This window comes from Diabrotica undecimpunctata, chromosome 8 (assembly GCF_040954645.1).
Source record: "Diabrotica undecimpunctata isolate CICGRU chromosome 8, icDiaUnde3, whole genome shotgun sequence".
Lineage (NCBI taxonomy): Eukaryota > Metazoa > Arthropoda > Insecta > Coleoptera > Chrysomelidae > Diabrotica > Diabrotica undecimpunctata.
In genome coordinates, this window is record NC_092810.1 from 107,545,429 (window position 1) to 107,563,388 (window position 17,960).

The window sequence follows — 17,960 nt, forward strand, 5'->3', positions numbered from 1 at the left end:
CTGCTTCCAGCAACTTGCAACAGCTATTCTTCGTATATGGAGATTACTATTTCGACACTGCAACCACTGCATAAACATTTTAACTTAGGCTCCCTTACCTTGGCATGAATTGGTACCCCTCGTAGATTTCCACTAATATATCCATTCTTAATTTTATCCTTTTTATCCCTTTACTCAGCCTCTAAGCATCATCATTTCTTCACCATGTATTCGTTGTTCTTCTCTCTCTTTAACTGCCCAACATTCAGTTCCACACATAGCTATTCCTATAGCAGTTTTATAGAAAATTTTCTTTTAGTTTCATTGGGATATTTCTCTCACACAACATACTATTTTCCTAGTTCCATTACATCCTACTACTTACAAATCCATCTATTTCCTCATTATTCTATAATACTTATCCTAGATACTTTAAAACTATTGGTTTTAACAGTCATTTCACCATAAAAAAGTTATCATCTTATTTGCAACAGCAACTACATTTTTAAATGTCAGATCTTTGATATAAATTATTGATGATTTGATTTTATTAAAAAATTTTTTGCTATTTTATTGGCTTTGGATTGCTTGATTCATTCAACCACAATAGATAATAAATACTGTTTGATAAATATAAAAACATGATGTTTTCAACAGCAAATATAATCATAGGAATAAATTATTCCATTGTATTACTGGTTGCATATCATGATTCACTCAGTTATTAACCAAACAATATGCCGCCAAACCATAACCTTAAAATATTTGTTTTTGTATATAAACTAAATAGGAAATTTTAGATTTAATCACCAGAATGAATGAAGAAGCTATTATTGGGTACCTAGATTTATAAAGAAAATGAAATGTTTAATTAAAAAATATTTGTTTTAGTAAACCAGAGGGTTACCTCGATGAAAATAGTTTGGACAATCCAGAAAAACAAAAGAATGATTCCAATCCGCCTACTATTCCTGAACAGAAAACAATTGAAAGCGAAAAAAAGTTAGAGCTTCCAGGAAATTGCTACTGGTAATGATGCTTATTTCTTGTTAAATTCACTACAGTTGATATTTTAAAATTTTTTTGTTTTAGTGGCAAAGACAGGAATTTGAATCTTATTGAGTTATTATGTGCAAATTGTAATCGATGGTACCATGAATCTTGTATTGGCCATCGGCTGGGAAAATTAGTACCATTTATGTCTAATTATATTTTTCTTTGCAAAAATTGTTCTCCAACAGGGCTAGAAAGCTTTAAAAAGAGTCAAGCACGTAAGTTTTAGTTTGCATTTAATGTTTAGATCATATGAATATCTCCAATTCAACTAGAAGTAGGTTTTCAATAATATTTGCACATTTAACTAAATTAATCACATTTTCACCAGTCTAAAATGAAAAATAGACCTCAGTTCTCAAATACCACATAGACAAATTTAGGCCGTTTTATTGTCATATCAAAGCCTGACTGCTTGTCTTGATAAATCATTTATATATCAGACCAATGAACCCGTCTTAAACTTGTAAGCTAAGTGAATTTACCTGTTGGTAATTATGATCAATGTTACCTAAAACTAAATCTTTAGTTTAAAAGTACTTTATAATTATGTTGATAAAACATCTAACAAGGGTGATAGAACAACAATTGACAATAAAACTATGGTATAGAAAAATAGAACAAAATAATTGATCTGGATAAATGAGATGAATGAATTCTGAAAGATTAATAAAAAAAGTTCTAACCCTAAGAACCATAGAGTGATACCACAAAGAATAGGTAGACAAAGGCAGCAAGATCAAATTGAAGACATAGGCAGAAAACGGGAAAGGGATAGAAAAAAAGTAAGGGAAATATTAGGAACCAATTAATAAAAGAGTTGACAGATTCTCAGTTTTATATGTTGAAAGCTTGACAACCAGAAGAAAGATTTTATAAAAGATAAAAAATTTATATAAATTGTTCAGTCTTCAAAAGTGTAGTGTAGTAGTAGAAAAGAAAATAAAAATTTATAAAAGCATCTTGCCTAAGGATCTTACAAATTCTCTACTAGCTCACAGCTTTCCAGAAGTTCCAGTCTTTTAGATGATCATTAATATTGTAGTTGAATTTGAATTTTTAGGTTTCCATTTTAATGGTTGTATTTGTATTTGAGACATTAATTAATCTTGTTTAATATGAAGGCTAAACAAAATGTTATGAATCCAATTTTTTGTCATCTTTCGCAGATCATCTGCTTGCCATCATGTAGTGGTATTCCTCTGTTTATCTGTTCATGGTCTTCATTAGGTAGACTTGTGTCCACCTTCCATCCTTCATCCTTGCCACGTAGCCAGCCAATGGAGCAACATCTGTAACTCTGGTTCTGTTTTGTAGGCGTTTCGTTTGTGTTCTTGTTTTTTATTGTTCCTCCTATGATTGAACACTTCATCCATCTTTGTAATATTCTTAGTTTTGAAGCATTGTTTTGAACACATTGTTTTTTCTTAGGGACGGTGTTGGCTCACTGTAGGTCATTACTGGCAGAACACACTGAGTGAAGACTTTCTGCTTCAGATTAATCAATATGTTGCTATATTTAAATACTTTGCTATTTTTAACAGCTCCGCATGCTGCTCATCCATGTGTCATTCTTCTTGAAACCTCGTCTTCTTAGTTGGCCTTGCCCATTCTAATTTCGTGTCCAAGGTATATATGTATTCATCAACAAGTTCTACTTCATCTTTCTGTATTTTTAAATTGTTACTGGGCATGCACATGCGGTTCGTCTTGTGTTTTGTTTGGTGGATATTCTTCTTCCTTCAGTACCCCATCTGATTATCTAACATTGGTGATCATATTGGCAATAATAACTTTGTTTACGGCAACTCGTAAACAGATTAGCGGATGTTCTCGATACCACTTTCGGAGATTTCAGAGTCATGATGTTCTTCTTCCATCGATCTTGCCCTGTATTATGAGGTGTAGAAGGTTAAGCTTCTTTGGATGACTCATTACATGGCCGACATATTGTAACTTTCGGATTTTTATTGTTCTTGTTATTTCTGTGCTATTTTCATTTGGTGTAAAACTATTTCATTTCTTATTCGATCAATCCAACTTATCTGCAATACTTGTCAGTAGATTCACATGTCAAAGGTCTCCAATTTTTTCATTAGTTTTCCATTTTTTTGTCAACATAAAAACAGAAGTCATCTGCGTATTGTAAAATGTTACTCCATTTCCATAAGTTAAATAGCAAGGGACTAAGAAATGAGCCCTGAGGTAAACCTTTATTAACTATCCTTGGACCAATCAGTGAATTATTTAGACAAATATGAACTTGTCTATTTGTAAATGGATTGCCTAGGATATAAGCACATTTACTCAGCACTCCTAATTAAACAAGTTGATCAAATAGAAAATCAAGAATAATGTTATCATATGCACCAGAAATATCCACAAATAAAGCAGCTATATATTGGTTTTACAATAAGTTAACTGGATATCAGTAGCTAAGTGTGAAATGCAATCCATATTGCCTTTTCCTCTACGAAACCCAAGTTGGCCGTCTGGGTAAAGGTTTTTACTTTCCATCCACCATTAAAATCGATTTTTCATGATTCATTTAAATGTTTTCAATATACATAACATAAGAGATATTGATCTTAGGACATTAGGATCATTAGCTTTTGGAATAGGTATTACAAGACATTGCTTCAAAGAATCACAATTATCCTGTTTAATTAAAATATTGTTAAAGACATCACAGAGAAATTTAAGTGCTATCGTAGGCAAATTATACAGGGTGAGTCATGAGGAACTTGACCCAACTCAGGGAGCGTATCATGTGGCCACTAAAAAATGTCAACTCCTCTTCTTTATTAATTAACAGGGTGATTTGTGTAATTGACCATTTATTTCATTTTACTGTAGTGTTTATACGGCTCATTTGATTTTTTTAATTTTTGCATGATACAGTACACTACTATCAAGCATTCGACTGGTATTAGCTAAACTAAAAAATTCCAGGACTGGCTTTGGAAAAATTAATTTAGGGATTCGTATTAAATATTACACCCTGATGATAAACTGAGTCACTGCACAACAAAAAACAGTAACTACTAACAATAACAAAGAACAATAATTTAAAAAAAAACTAAAAATATGTACATAGTTATGATAAACCCATAAATTAGAACTGGAAAAGATACAATAATGGTAACAAAATAAAAATAATTCAAAATAGATTTTCGAAATGGAACCCTGCAGCCTGTACACATTTTTGTTGCCGAATTGTTAATTGACGCATTGAATTACGGATACTCTGGGGATCGTTTCTAATAGTATTACAACAATGTATAATTCTATCAATTAATTGTTGTCGGTTATTAATATTCACTGCGTAAACTAGTTGCTTCAATCGTCCCCAAATATGGTAATCAACGGGATTGAAATCAGGGGATCTTGAAGGCCACGAAATAGGACCTGCACGTCCTATCCACCTGTTGCCATAAACATTATTGAGATGTTGTCTCATTGCCAGTAAAAAGTGTGGGGGTGCCCCATCATGCTGAAAATACATCCCTCGGATAGCAACGTTCGCGTTGGCAAGCAAATTCGGCAAAATATTTTGTAGAAAGTTCAAATAGACCTGCCCTGTTAAAGGACCATCAAAAAAGTGAGGACCTACTAATTGGTTATTTATGACACCAATCCACACGTTAACCGAAAACCTTAACTGAGAACGACGTTCTCGAATAGCATGGGGATTTTCTTCTGCCCACACATGTGAATTTCGTGAATTATTTATCCCGTCTCTGGTAAATTGGGCTTCATCTGTAAATAGTGTCCTGTATAGCGTTGGTCGATTATTGTTAATCCATCTACAAAATTCCAACCTATCGATCTCATCTCCAGCATGTAGTCGCTGAACCATTTGAATGTGATATGGGTATAGATTATTTTTTTGTAAGACTCTACTTACTTTTGATTGAGTAACATTGAGTTCTCGACTTACTTGTCTCGTGCTTATTGTAGGGTTCATAGTAACGGCGTCCATAATGTCATCTTCCTGCGCTTCATCTACATGTCGCTCTGTTGTTCCACTAGGAAAAGTGCCATTTTCTCGCAAATAATTAAAAACTGACCCAAATGTTGGATGACTGGGAGTTCGACGATTAGGAAATCTCCTGCGATATTCTCTACTAGTCCCATTACAGAATCCATAAACAAATATTATGTCTGCATATTCTGTGGTCGAAAACTGATGTGGCATTTTGAACGAAAGTAACAAAAGCTCTACCAAAACTAACACAATGTACTTAACGTAGATATGACAGAAGAAATATGTATTCTTGTACACATAAATAACAATTGATAATGACAATAATGACAATGGGTATAAAATATCAAGAAACGTCAAACGGTCAACGCCAACCTTCATTTTAAACTTTTTTAGATTTATTTTTATTTAGTACAGTTGATGCAATGTATTATTATTTGACATAAAATTTTAATCATTTACAATCAACAAAAACTAACACATACAAGAGGTTTGACTTTTTAATCAATTTAATTTATTATTTATCGAAAATAATGCCCCAATACGATCTATGAGTAAAAATTTAAAATTGAAAAACAATTGATTCTATCGTAGAGATAATACAAAGTGACAGTAAAGATGTTAATTTTCTACGTATTAGATTATGTTGTAATAACTCATTTTAATTAAAATGTTTGAAATTTATAACATTTGTTTAAATTATTACCTTATAATTTGATACTTCATTATGGTTGTTCTATTTTTGGTAAGATTTGATCGTTCACTAAAAATTTAATAAAAGTGCGACAACATAGTCGCATATGTCGTTTTCATTGGCTATTTATGTAGTTTGAAAATCACTTATTGCATTTTAAAAAAAATTTATACAGGGTGTAATATTTAATACGAATCTATAAATTAATTTTTCCAAAGCCAGTCCTGGAATTTTTTAGTTTAGCTAATACCAGTCGAATGCTTGATAGTAGTGTACTGTATCCTGCAAAAATTAAAAAAATCAAATGAGCCGTATAAACACTACAGCAAAATGAAATAAATGGTCAATTACACAAATCACCCTGTTTATTAATAAAGAAGAGGAGTTGACATTTTTTAGTGGCCACATGATATGCTCCCTGCGGGACTCTACATATGGTAGAAGTATGTAAAGTTCCTCATGACTCACCCTGTATATCATAAGATAATGGATACCATCAATCCCAGGGGAGGATCTCTTAGAACACTTGATATTAGCAGTTAGTTAATTGATATCTACTAATGGGAGATGAAAAAAAATGTGATTTAAATTCATCCTCAGTTTGATATATTGATGAAGGAACATAGCAAGGAGCTATTTTATGAATCAAATTTTCAACAATAGTTTCATTGTGCACATACAGATTTTTATTTTTTTTTTAATTTTCTTAATTCTATCCCATATTTCAGTTAGATGAGTTGGAGTGTAACGTTTTAATTCCCGACAATTTGATTTGATATTTTAACTTTCAGATTTATTAAAATAATAATTTTCTATTTCAGAAACCCAGCAAATGTGTGTGACAGCAGTGGCGAATCTTCAACACAATAGTTTTAGAGAAGGTACAAATAGACTCTTATTTAACAAAGAAAAAGAAATTATTCCATACATTGACCACCATTGGGAGGCATTGACGACAACTTCACGAAGAGTCACGCAAAGTTGGCATCTAACAGTAACCAAGGCACTAATTAAAGACATCCATATTCTCTTTCTTTTTGAAGACAGCCCTGCTGGGAACATGTATGGTTTAATGAATACAGATTTAACTCAGATTAAGCCTAATTATGAAGCTATGATTAAAGGCGGGATGTTGAAGGTTACTGATATGGGCATTCAGCACAGTAAGTATATTTTTTTATTATTTTATAGTATGTTTAAACTTTAAACAATTACATTTGGTGGACAATGTTAATTAGTTATACAAATTATCAGTTTTTAGTAGATTTATGATATAAAAATAATTAAAAACGGCGAAACAAGTATAATTATTTTAACCAATTGTTTAAAATACTGGGAAATAAGTAAATACATCGTCATTACAAAGAAGCCACCTAAAATTTTTGGTATTTTTTAATTTTTACGAACCCAACAAAAAATTGATTGTCATTAGATGTTTATAATGTTTAAGAATATATTCTAAAGCAGTATGCAACATTTTTCTTAAGTAACAAATGTCAAAAATACTTCTCCCAAAATGAAGATTTTAATTGAAATTTCAAAAATTAGCATTGTAGTTGTTGCTGTTTTCTTTATAAAAATTACAATAAAGTCGTGATTCTTAATATTCTGTATTATCACCTCTAGTTGGAATTACACTCCTCATTCGACTTGGAATTAAATTGATCAAATTCTGGATGTTGTCTTAAGGAAAAGCTTCCTGTTCTTTCCATTCTTAAAGAATTATTGGAGCAGGTATTTTGTTTCTTAGTCTTCATTTGAGTTGTTTCCAAACATGCTCAATCGAGTTTAAATCTGGGCATAACCGACGGTTTCCAGATATTGCGTTACCATTCTGGCTACGTGTGACAGCGCGTTTACTTGCATGAAAATATAAGTTTTCACCCACAAACCAAGCAAAAGGCATTACGTGCTCATCTAGAATTTCGGTAATGTATCGGTGAGCATTCAACGCTCTTCTATCAATAAACACGAGATCAGTACGGCCTTCGAATGAAATGCCAGTCTGAAACATTACTGAGCCTCCTCCAACGTTCGACGAGCAACACGTGATCGTCGAACATAAGCAGCAAATTACGATACATTAACCCCGATTGTCAGCAGTATTGCAGTTCAATAGTCCAGCCGATCAGCAGTTTCGACACATATTGCAGACAAGTTGTCATCAATTAATTTCATATAAATACTGTAAATTTTCATTTTAAAGTCAGTTGTAATTATATTAAATAAAGTGCTGTTACTCTGTCAGTTGTACCTTTAAAAGGGCCTTTTTAAAAAGTACCTTCGGGAGTGACAACCCTTAAGTGGCGCATTCAGTAGATTAGTGGGAGAGTCTCCAGAAGATCCTCGTCGTTCTCAAACGTTTACCCGCTACCGAACCCAAATCCAGGGAAAACTGCAGCTATTTAACCCACGGATTCCAGGCAAATTGGCACAGAAACATATTTATGAAGAAAGCTGAAAAGAAACTTAAAGAAGAAAAGAAACTTGTACCTAAAAGGAATGCATCCAAGCATCATCCTATTACTGTAAGCAAATTTCATCTTATTTCTAATTCTAATATCAATTCACAAGTATCATCCTTTAGAATAAGCGATTCTCTTTCAACAATTTTTGAATCTAATATAGAATCTAGTGAAAATATTAAACCAGATTTACATTTAGTTGATAATAATCATATTTTTAAAACCACAAATTTGTTTGAAATACCTTCTATAATTATTACACCAGCATCCATTTCAAATAATTCTAATATGGCACCCATTTTTGATGTTAATAAAGACCTTTCTATCGTACCAGAGTACGACGGCAATCCAAATGAACTCCACAATTTTATTGATGTTATTTCCATGCTTCTAAACCATTTCTGGGATCATACAAATCCCGAAAATTTTCAAAATCATATGCTTACCCGGGGAATTATGAACAAAATTAAAGGAAGAGCCAGAGAAATTATTTCTGTATACGGCTGTAAAGACTGGCCGTCAATAAAATCAATTCTTGTCCAAAATTTTGCAGACCAACGAAACGAAAACTCATTAACTAGAGATTTAGTTAACCTTCGGCAAGCTCCAAACGAAAACCCCCATCAATTTCATGAAAAAGTTATGAGTCTTTTAAATACCATTTCAAATCATATTGAATAACACACGGAAAACGAGGAAGTTAAAAGAAGTAAAAAAGAATTTTTCCAACAACAAGCTCTAACCACATTTTTGGCAGGCCTAAGAGAACCCCTAGGATCAACGATTCGATCCATGAGACCACCCAATCTCGCTCTTGCTATCCAATATATTCAGGAAGAAAATAACATTAGATATCTCCAAAAAACTCATAATTATTCCTTGCCATCTTCTAATAAACCATCTGCGACTTCACAAACACAGAGATCCAATTTAACTCATACACCTGCTCCTACACGATGGCAGCCTGAGGTGCCTAAGCCCCAATGGCCACAGCCATTCTTTAGACCAAATCAAATCCCTGTGCAACAACAATCATTCAATAATAGTCCAAGAGGGACATTTCAACCCCCTAGATTCCAACAAAATCATCAACTCACTCCATATGCACAAAATTCTAGGGCTAATCAACCCAATTTTCATAAACCAGTTCCACCTCAATCATATAAGCCAACACCTATGAGCGTATCTACACGCCAAACCGGCTTTAATAGACCCCAATCTCAAAGAAACTTCCGCTTTCAACAAACTGCCAGCCCCCGATTCACCGTAGAAGAACTCTTTAATATCGAACAAGAGGAAAATAATTACGATGAAGGTATAGACAATGACACATACCCAGATTACACTTATTATGAGCAAGAAAGCCAAGAATATGAGGAAGATGTAAATTTTCAAACGTTTCAAGACGAAAAAGAAGAAACGTAGTAGAATTGCATTCCTATGCCGACAAAAGAGAGCTTCCTTACATTAAAATTCAAAATCCCCCTCTTAAACTTCTTATTGATACAGGAGCCACTAAATCTTTCCTTAATCCTGATATAGCCAATAAATTCTACAAGAATAATATTAAATATGAACCATTTATCGTTACATCAATTTTTCAAAATCATTCACAGGATTATTGTGTAGAAATCCCAATTTTTCCCGAATTTAACTCCGATATTAACCTAAAATTTTATCTTTTCAAATTTCACAAGACATTTGATGGTCTTATCGGCCTCGATAATCTTAAACTTCTAAAAGCAAATCTCGATTTTACCCAAGCTACTCTTACTACAGAGCATTCTATTCTTCCTATTAATTACTACGTCACAAACAAAGCCCAATTCTATACAGTCCAGCTAGAGCCCCAATCAATTACCCAAGTCCGCTTACCAGTAAAGGAAACATCAGGTACAATCGTCATCCCAAGACAAGAAGTCGAAGGTGCCATCCTAAGAGAAACTCTCACCATTGCCTGTAATCAACTCGCCTGGACCGAGCTAGTCAATAACACCGATGAATACATCCAAGTAGCATTAACTGATCCCATCAAAAGTCAACCCATAAATCTCGAGGAATATCATATATATACGTCAGATATCATACCTACCGAAGACAGTAATCTAAAAGATGTCGATCCTCTCCTTAGAACCGATCATCTTAATACCGAAGAAGAATCTCACCTAAGACGACTGTGCAGGAAGTTTGCAGAGATATTTCATCATCCAGACGATCCTTTAACATTTACTAACCAAATAAAGCACCATATACGAACCAAAGACGAAGTTCCAGTTTATACCAAGTCATATCGGTATCCACACATCCATAAAGAAGAAGTACGTAAGCAGATCACTTCGATGCTTGATCAAGGAATTATCAGACCGAGTCAATCACCCTGGTCATCTCCAATCTGGGTCGTTCCAAAGAAACCAGATGCCTCAGGAAAAATTAAATGGAGAATAGTTGTCGACTACCGGAAGGTGAACGAGAAAACCATCGATGACCGATATCCAATTCCAAATATAACAGACATTCTGGACAAACTAGGACGCTGCCAATACTTCTCAACCCTAGATCTAGCCAGCGGATTCCATCAAATTGAAATGGCCGAAGAAGATATCCAGAAGACTGCATTTAACGTTGAAAATGGCCACTATGAATACATGAGAATGCCGTTCGGACTCAAAAATGCACCCTCAACATTCCAGAGAGTAATGGAGAACGTACTAAAAGGACTAATAGGAGAAATATGTCTGGTCTACATGGACGACATTATTGTATTTTCAACCTCTCTTCAAGAACATATGGTAAATCTTAAGAAAATTTTTGAAAGATTAAGAGAAACAAGATTTAAGATACAAGTTGACAAATGTGAATTCCTTAAGAAAGAAGTCGATTTTCTAGGTCACGTCGTAACCTGCGAGGGAATTAAACCAAACCCGACTAAGATTAAAGCCATCATAGACTATCCTGTACCAAAAACAACAAAAGAAATTCGAGGATTTTTAGGATTACTTGGTTACTATAGAAAATTCATAAAGGACTTTGCCAAAATTACAAAACCACTTACCATATGTCTTAAAAAGGATGCAAAAATTGAACACACCGAAGAATTCTTAAACTGTATCAAAACCTGTAAAAGCTTATTGATTAATGAACCACTTCTGCAATATCCAGACTTCACTAAACCCTTTAACCTCACGACTGATGCAAGCAACTTCGCTATAGGAGCCATACTATCACAAGGTCCAATAGGAAATGATAAACCTATCGCCTATGCATCCAGAACTTTAAATGAAACAGAACTGAAATATTCGACTATCGAAAAGGAGATGTTAGCAATTGTGTGGGCTACTAAATACTTCCGCCCATACCTTTTCGGACGAAAGTTCAAAATTTTATCTGACCATCGACCTCTACAATGGCTATTTTCACTTAAAGATCCAAACTCAAAGCTTGTCAGATGGAGATTAAAGCTGGAGGAATTTGATTACGAAGTAATATATAAAAAAGGCAAATCCAACACCAATGCAGATGCTTTATCCCGTGTCGAAATTCACACGAAAGAATTAAACAGTGTAGACGAGAATATGGAAGAAATAATGAAACTCCTCTCAAAAGATGACGATGATATCTCCATGATTAATCACCCCAGTTCCTTATCCGATCTGGAAGAATTTCTAACCGACCCAGCCGAAGAGTCTCAAAAAACTTTGAATCCGTCAACCCCTTTAGGTGACTTAGATAAAATCATCCAAAAAAATCAAACTGCAACGTTAACTCCCGAAGAAATAAAGATAATAGACGAAATCCTACATGAAGACAGCAAACAGCAAAAATCTAAAGCTCAGCCATCAAACTCCCAATACTTACAAGAAGATAACGATACAGATGTAACCAAACATTCCACGGCAGAAAATCCAATAATGGGAATTCCAATTAGCGAGAAACCACTAAATTGTTACAATAATCAAATAATTCTCAAGATAGTAAACTATAGCCCGGCGAAACCAATCATAGAGCAGTGTTTTGTAACAAAGAAGAGAATGTATGTCCAATTGGGAAAAAATGATCTTCACAACGACATTTTCCAGTTTTTCAAGAACTATATAGATCCGAAAAAGAAGTACGCCATTCTGTTCGAAAATGATGAACTCTACAAATCCCTATGCAATATTCTACGAGAAACTTTTAAAAATTCCGCATTCGATCTTGTCAAATGCAACAGCCTCCTAGAAGATATAAACAGCACAGAGAGACAGAAAGAAATTATAGAGAACTACCATCAAGGGAAGACTAACCACAGAGGAATTAACGAAACCGAAGCTCAAATAAGAAAACGCTACTACTGGCCTACGCTAAAGAAAGACATCGAAGAAGTTATCAACCTTTGTGATACGTGCCAAGCTAACAAGTATGACAGAAATCCAATTAAGCCGAAATTTATGGTAACACCAACTCCAACAAAACCGTTAGAAATCATTCATATGGACACATTCCAAGCTAACGGACAAAAATTCCTTACAATAATTGATGCATTCTCGAAATATGGCCAAGCATATCCCATAGAAGGATCCAACGCAATAAATGTCCTTAATGCCTTCATGCTATTTATAACCCACCATGGACTCCCACACATGATAATCGCAGATAGTGGAACCGAATTCAAAAACGGCCTTGTTCAGGAATTTGTCGATACACACAAAATTTCGATTCACTACACAACACCAGATAATCCACAATCGAACGGAATGATAGAACGTTTTCACTCTACAATTTTGGAACACCTAAGAATACTTAGAGAAAAAAGGAAGACTCTGGGTATTAAAGAACATATGTTGTATGCTATTTTAGGATACAACAATTCCATTCATTCATCAACTAAACAAAAGCCAATCGAAATTCTAAATGGCCATATCGATCCCCAAGATCCATTTGACATCGATATTAACAGAACTCTAATAAATAACTATACACAGAGCCACAGATTAAAGACAAAAGAAATCTACAGTGAAATAAACAAAAAGCTACAAGAAACCAAACAGAAAAATATTGAAAAAATAAATCAAAAAAGACAAACACCAATAACTTATAAACCCAGCACAAAAGTTTACACTAGAAAAACAGTAAAAAGAAATAAACTCCTTCCGAGATTTTCTTCCCGCATTGTGAAAAATAATAATCCCGTAACAATAGACACTCAAGATACGTCAATACACAAAAAGAACATCAAACACCAGCCAAAGACTAATGCTAAAACTGCTTTACAGATGTACCTTAGTAGCAGCCCAACAAGTTCAAATTCAAAACCTGAAGGACAATCCAGGAATCCTCCCAGTTAAACTTGGACAAGCGAGGATACAGACCAGCACTCATGACTTCATCCACTATTTCCATCTAGAACCCATCGCAGAAGAGATTGAATCCATAGAATCTCAGTATATCACCACCAACAGAGCAATAGAAAATGGACTTAGTCAACCATATTTTGACAGCCTACAAAACTTTGATAAAACTGTACAGTACCTCCTCCAAACAGCAAAAGAGAAACTAGACACAATATATCCAAAATCCAGAAGCAAAAGAGGACTTATAAACGGATTGGGAAGTGTAATAAAATCTATTTCTGGTAATCTAGATCAAGAAGATGCTGAAAGATACAACGCTGCCATTAAATCACTTGAAAATAACCAACAGAACATTATTACTAACATCAATAGCCAACTCAGTCTCAATAAAAGAATAATGACAAATTTTAACCAAACAATTTCATTACTTACACACAACCAAGAAATCATAGCTGAAGAGACAAGCAAAATTAGCTTAGAGATGAACCAATTCGTTTTCGATTTTAATGATTATATGCAAGTTCGAAATATCCTTGACCAGATAAATCTAAATTTACAAACAATTATACAAATACTGGATGATCTACAAACAGCAATTACATTTGCAAGAATCAAAACTTTACACAACGGTCTCATTAAACCTGAAGAAATAAAATGGACCGTGCAAAAGATGCTTGAACACCACCCTGCATCACAGATTCCCTATATTCAGGAAGAAGACTTAACCAAATACTATGAAATCATAGACATTGATGGTTACTACACGAATCACACCCTTGTTTTCATTTTACATTTTCCTATTCTTCATTCCAAGTCGTTCACATACTTCCATTTATACTCCCTTCCAACTAATAATCACACAATAATCATTCCACCTGGTCCATACCTAGTCCACAACTCAGACCTTTTTCAGTATATGGATGTACCATGCAAAAGAAGCGAATCCAAATCATTCATCTGTCCTGAGAAATTTCCACAAGAGAATGACCAGACTAATGACTGCATCATCCAAATTCTCCAGTTAATCAATGATGCTGCCCAATGCCAAAGTGTTCCCGTCACTGTCACTACAACGATCATTCAAAAAGTATCCGATGCACACTACATTGCCGTTTTTCCAAAGGCTACGAAAGTATCTACCCATTGCACCACCACTGAAATAGAAGTACTCGAAGGGACCTATCTAATTGAGTTACCGCCAGGATGTGAACTACGAACCAATAATGAAGTTTACATAAATTCCAAAACAACAATTAAAGAAGAACCACTAACATTACCAAAAGTCAAGACCACCACCATTCTGAAGAACCACCCAATAGTCAAACCCCTAAAATTGGACAGAATTCCTTTAGACGAACTACACAAGTTATCACAGGAAGAAGAAAGGTTCCAATCCATCCTTCCAACACAAATGGACCACAGCTACATATGGACACCACCGATATATATCCTGGTAGCAATCCTTTTAATTTTTGGTTTTCTCAAGCTACGCAAACTGAAAAAAGAAAAAGATGAGCAGAATCCAACCACAGCAGAAGACATCCCTGACCAAAGCCAAGAGTCCTCAGAAACAGTTCACAGAGTTTTGTTCATCCCTCACAAAACTTCCCCAGGGGATGGAGAAATTACGATACATTAACCCCGATTGTCAGCAGTATTGCAGTTCAATAGTCCAGCCGATCAGCAGTTTCGACACATATTGCAGACAAGTTGTCATCAATTAATTTCATATAAATACTGTAAATTTTCATTTTAAAGTCAGTTGTAATTATATTAAATAAAGTGCTGTTACTCTGTCAGTTGTACCTTTAAAAGGGCCTTTTTAAAAAGTACCTTCGGGAGTGACAACCCTTAAGTAGCATATCGCTCTCTACGTCTTCTGTTCGTTTTGATGCGACCTTCTGAGCCATAAAGAACCATCCAGGATTCATCACTAAATAAAACATTTTTCCAATCGTCTATCGCCCAATCGCGTGGTCTCCAGCAAATCCAAGTTGGTTTTTTCGATATGCGGCTGTTAACAAAGGTCCTGTTGCTGGGCAGCGTTCCCTTAGACCGAATTTCCTCAACCTTCTTCTCACTGGAGATGTGCTTCATCTCCACCCTTGAGCATATTAAAAACGGTTTTGGATTGTTCTAGCTGTAAAGTACCAATTTTGCAAAAAGTGCGTTTTAAAGAACGGTTTTCTCTGGCCGTCGTGATTTGTTTCGCGCCTGATCCTAGTCGTCTTTCGTGAGATTCAGTTTTTACGAATGGTTGGTATGTTTTTTGGATCCTACAACGACTGACTCCAAGCTATCTGGCCACTTCTCTTTGACTCATTCCATTATCAATCAAAGTAACAATTTGAACAGATCTAGCAAATCTCTCACCCATACTTTAAAATTGAAAGCTAAAATAACAGTACAATAATGAAAGATTTTTGAAAAACAGAATAACTGTATTCTAAGAAAAACAATGTACAAACAACACGTGCATTCTCCGAAGCCGTAAAACTGATGCAATAGTGGGCACAGTGGGAGTTTAGTTACAATAAAATAAATTGCATAAACTTGAAATTAATGAAAAATTCTTATAAAATTCTCTTGGTGGCCTCTTTTTAATGAACGCAGTGTACTATATTAATAGGAAAGTCACCCCTTACATACTTCATCTAATTTACTTACCGTTGCACTCATCCGCGTCATAGCCCGTGAGGTCACATGATACCAACACGAAATATTTAGGCGGTAGGTGTGTTCTTTTTTAGAATCACTTTGCCGAGTACACTGGCATTAAAGCCACTAGACATATTTTATTATATACGCGTAGAAATAATGTTTAAAGATTTCTATTAATGTTAACTTAAAGAAATACACAATAATATGTTTCATTTAATTTGTATAAATACATTATAAAGCGTTTTTATGAAGAACGTTTGTTCGGAACACACTGTAACTGTAATCGAACGAAGGTGACATTTTGGCATAAATTGGTAACACTTATTTGACAGTTGCGGTGTTGATTAATGTTAATAAGTAATGGAAAAAGTGTGTATTCCATTTTACATCTTTATACGACACACACAAGCGGCTCAAATTGTTTGTAACAAGATTATTTTTTAACTCTTGTTTTGTTTCTATTTATTTACATTAAATATTTATTTGTTTTGTTGTATAATATAATTTTGCAATAATTATGTGACCTATTTGATTTCAAATGTATTCAGGAATTTTTTATACTTTGGCAACTATGTCAACTTCGATCTCTGTCAATGATAATGACGTGCAACGGTAAGTAAATTAAATGGACTGTACTAGCCATTGAAAATTAAAAACACTTCCAACTAATTGGATTTCTGTATTACAAAATCTATTGTCATAAAAAATGTAAAACTGCAAAAATAGACATATCAGTCTTAGTTTAGGGTCAGCTGGGTCACCGTAGCCTTTTCAATTTTGATGGGTTTACCCAAGTTTTTTTATGTATTTTTGGGTGCTGATTATGAATTTAGAGGATTTCTATCCGAGTGGTCAAACAATTGTTATAAACAATTTAATTGCTTATAGGGCTCTAGATCGTAAACTAAAAGAGAAAATTTCAAATAAAATTTGTTCAAATTAGATAAAAGAAATAATTTGTTCATTAAAAAGAAACAAAGAAAATGGGCTTACTTAACTTTAATCGAATAATTAGAACTCGAGATATTGTAAAATTAATGCAAAATGGTTGCAAAATAAGTATTTTTCGATCTTAACTCAGCTTCTACGCGTGCAAATAAGGTTTACGAAGTATCGTTTTAAAGTTTAATTTATAGACTTTGGAAAAAAAATGTTAAATTACTCTGTCTTTATTTGTATTAAAGCTATATCCGTCTAAATTTGTAATTTTCTTTAAAAATTTGTAAATTAACATTTAGGAAAATGTTCGTAGGTTTATTTTTATCCAAGATATCGATACTTTAATAGCGCGCTCTGAGGTGCAAGATCCGCTCGAGACAAAGTGTAGTGAATATATATATATATATATATATATATATATATATATATATATATATATATATATATATAAACTAAGGCACACTCGAAGAGTGGTGGGTTTTTCGGTCAAAGTGGAGAAATAAAAGACAAAGAAGGTGGCTACTTCATCTATTTATTGAAGACGTTTCGCTTTCTGCTCAGAAAGCATCATCAGTTCATCTAAAAAGAACAATATGAAACCAAACATCCATAGAGAAGTTACAATAAAAGTGTGTTACCTTACAAATACATGTAGCAGTCAAAGATGTTAAAATTATGAAAAAGCTTACGAAACTGGACATTTAGAGTAAAGTTGTATACAGCAATTAATTGAAACTTGGTATAGTTTGCAATTTAACAAAATTAACACAGCAAAAGAACATGTGATAAACATACATGTATATAAAAAAGTTATTATAAAAACTTAAGTAAAAAACATTAAGATTTATTTTAAA

The 17,960-nt window shown here is 33.8% G+C and overlaps 1 protein-coding gene across 1 annotated transcript in view; it reads left to right on the forward strand.

The window, feature by feature from the left end:
• The first annotated feature begins 695 nt into the window (after positions 1-695).
• Positions 696-17,960, forward strand: part of ash2 (Set1/Ash2 histone methyltransferase complex subunit ash2) — a 66,155-nt gene continuing 48,890 nt past the window's right edge. The window contains exons 1-4 of the mRNA XM_072540703.1: positions 696-816; positions 871-1,008; positions 1,072-1,250; positions 6,533-6,874. Coding sequence (XP_072396804.1) covers positions 794-816; positions 871-1,008; positions 1,072-1,250; positions 6,533-6,874 — 682 coding nt within the window. The 5' untranslated portion in view covers positions 696-793. The remainder of the gene's footprint in view (positions 817-870; positions 1,009-1,071; positions 1,251-6,532; positions 6,875-17,960) is intronic.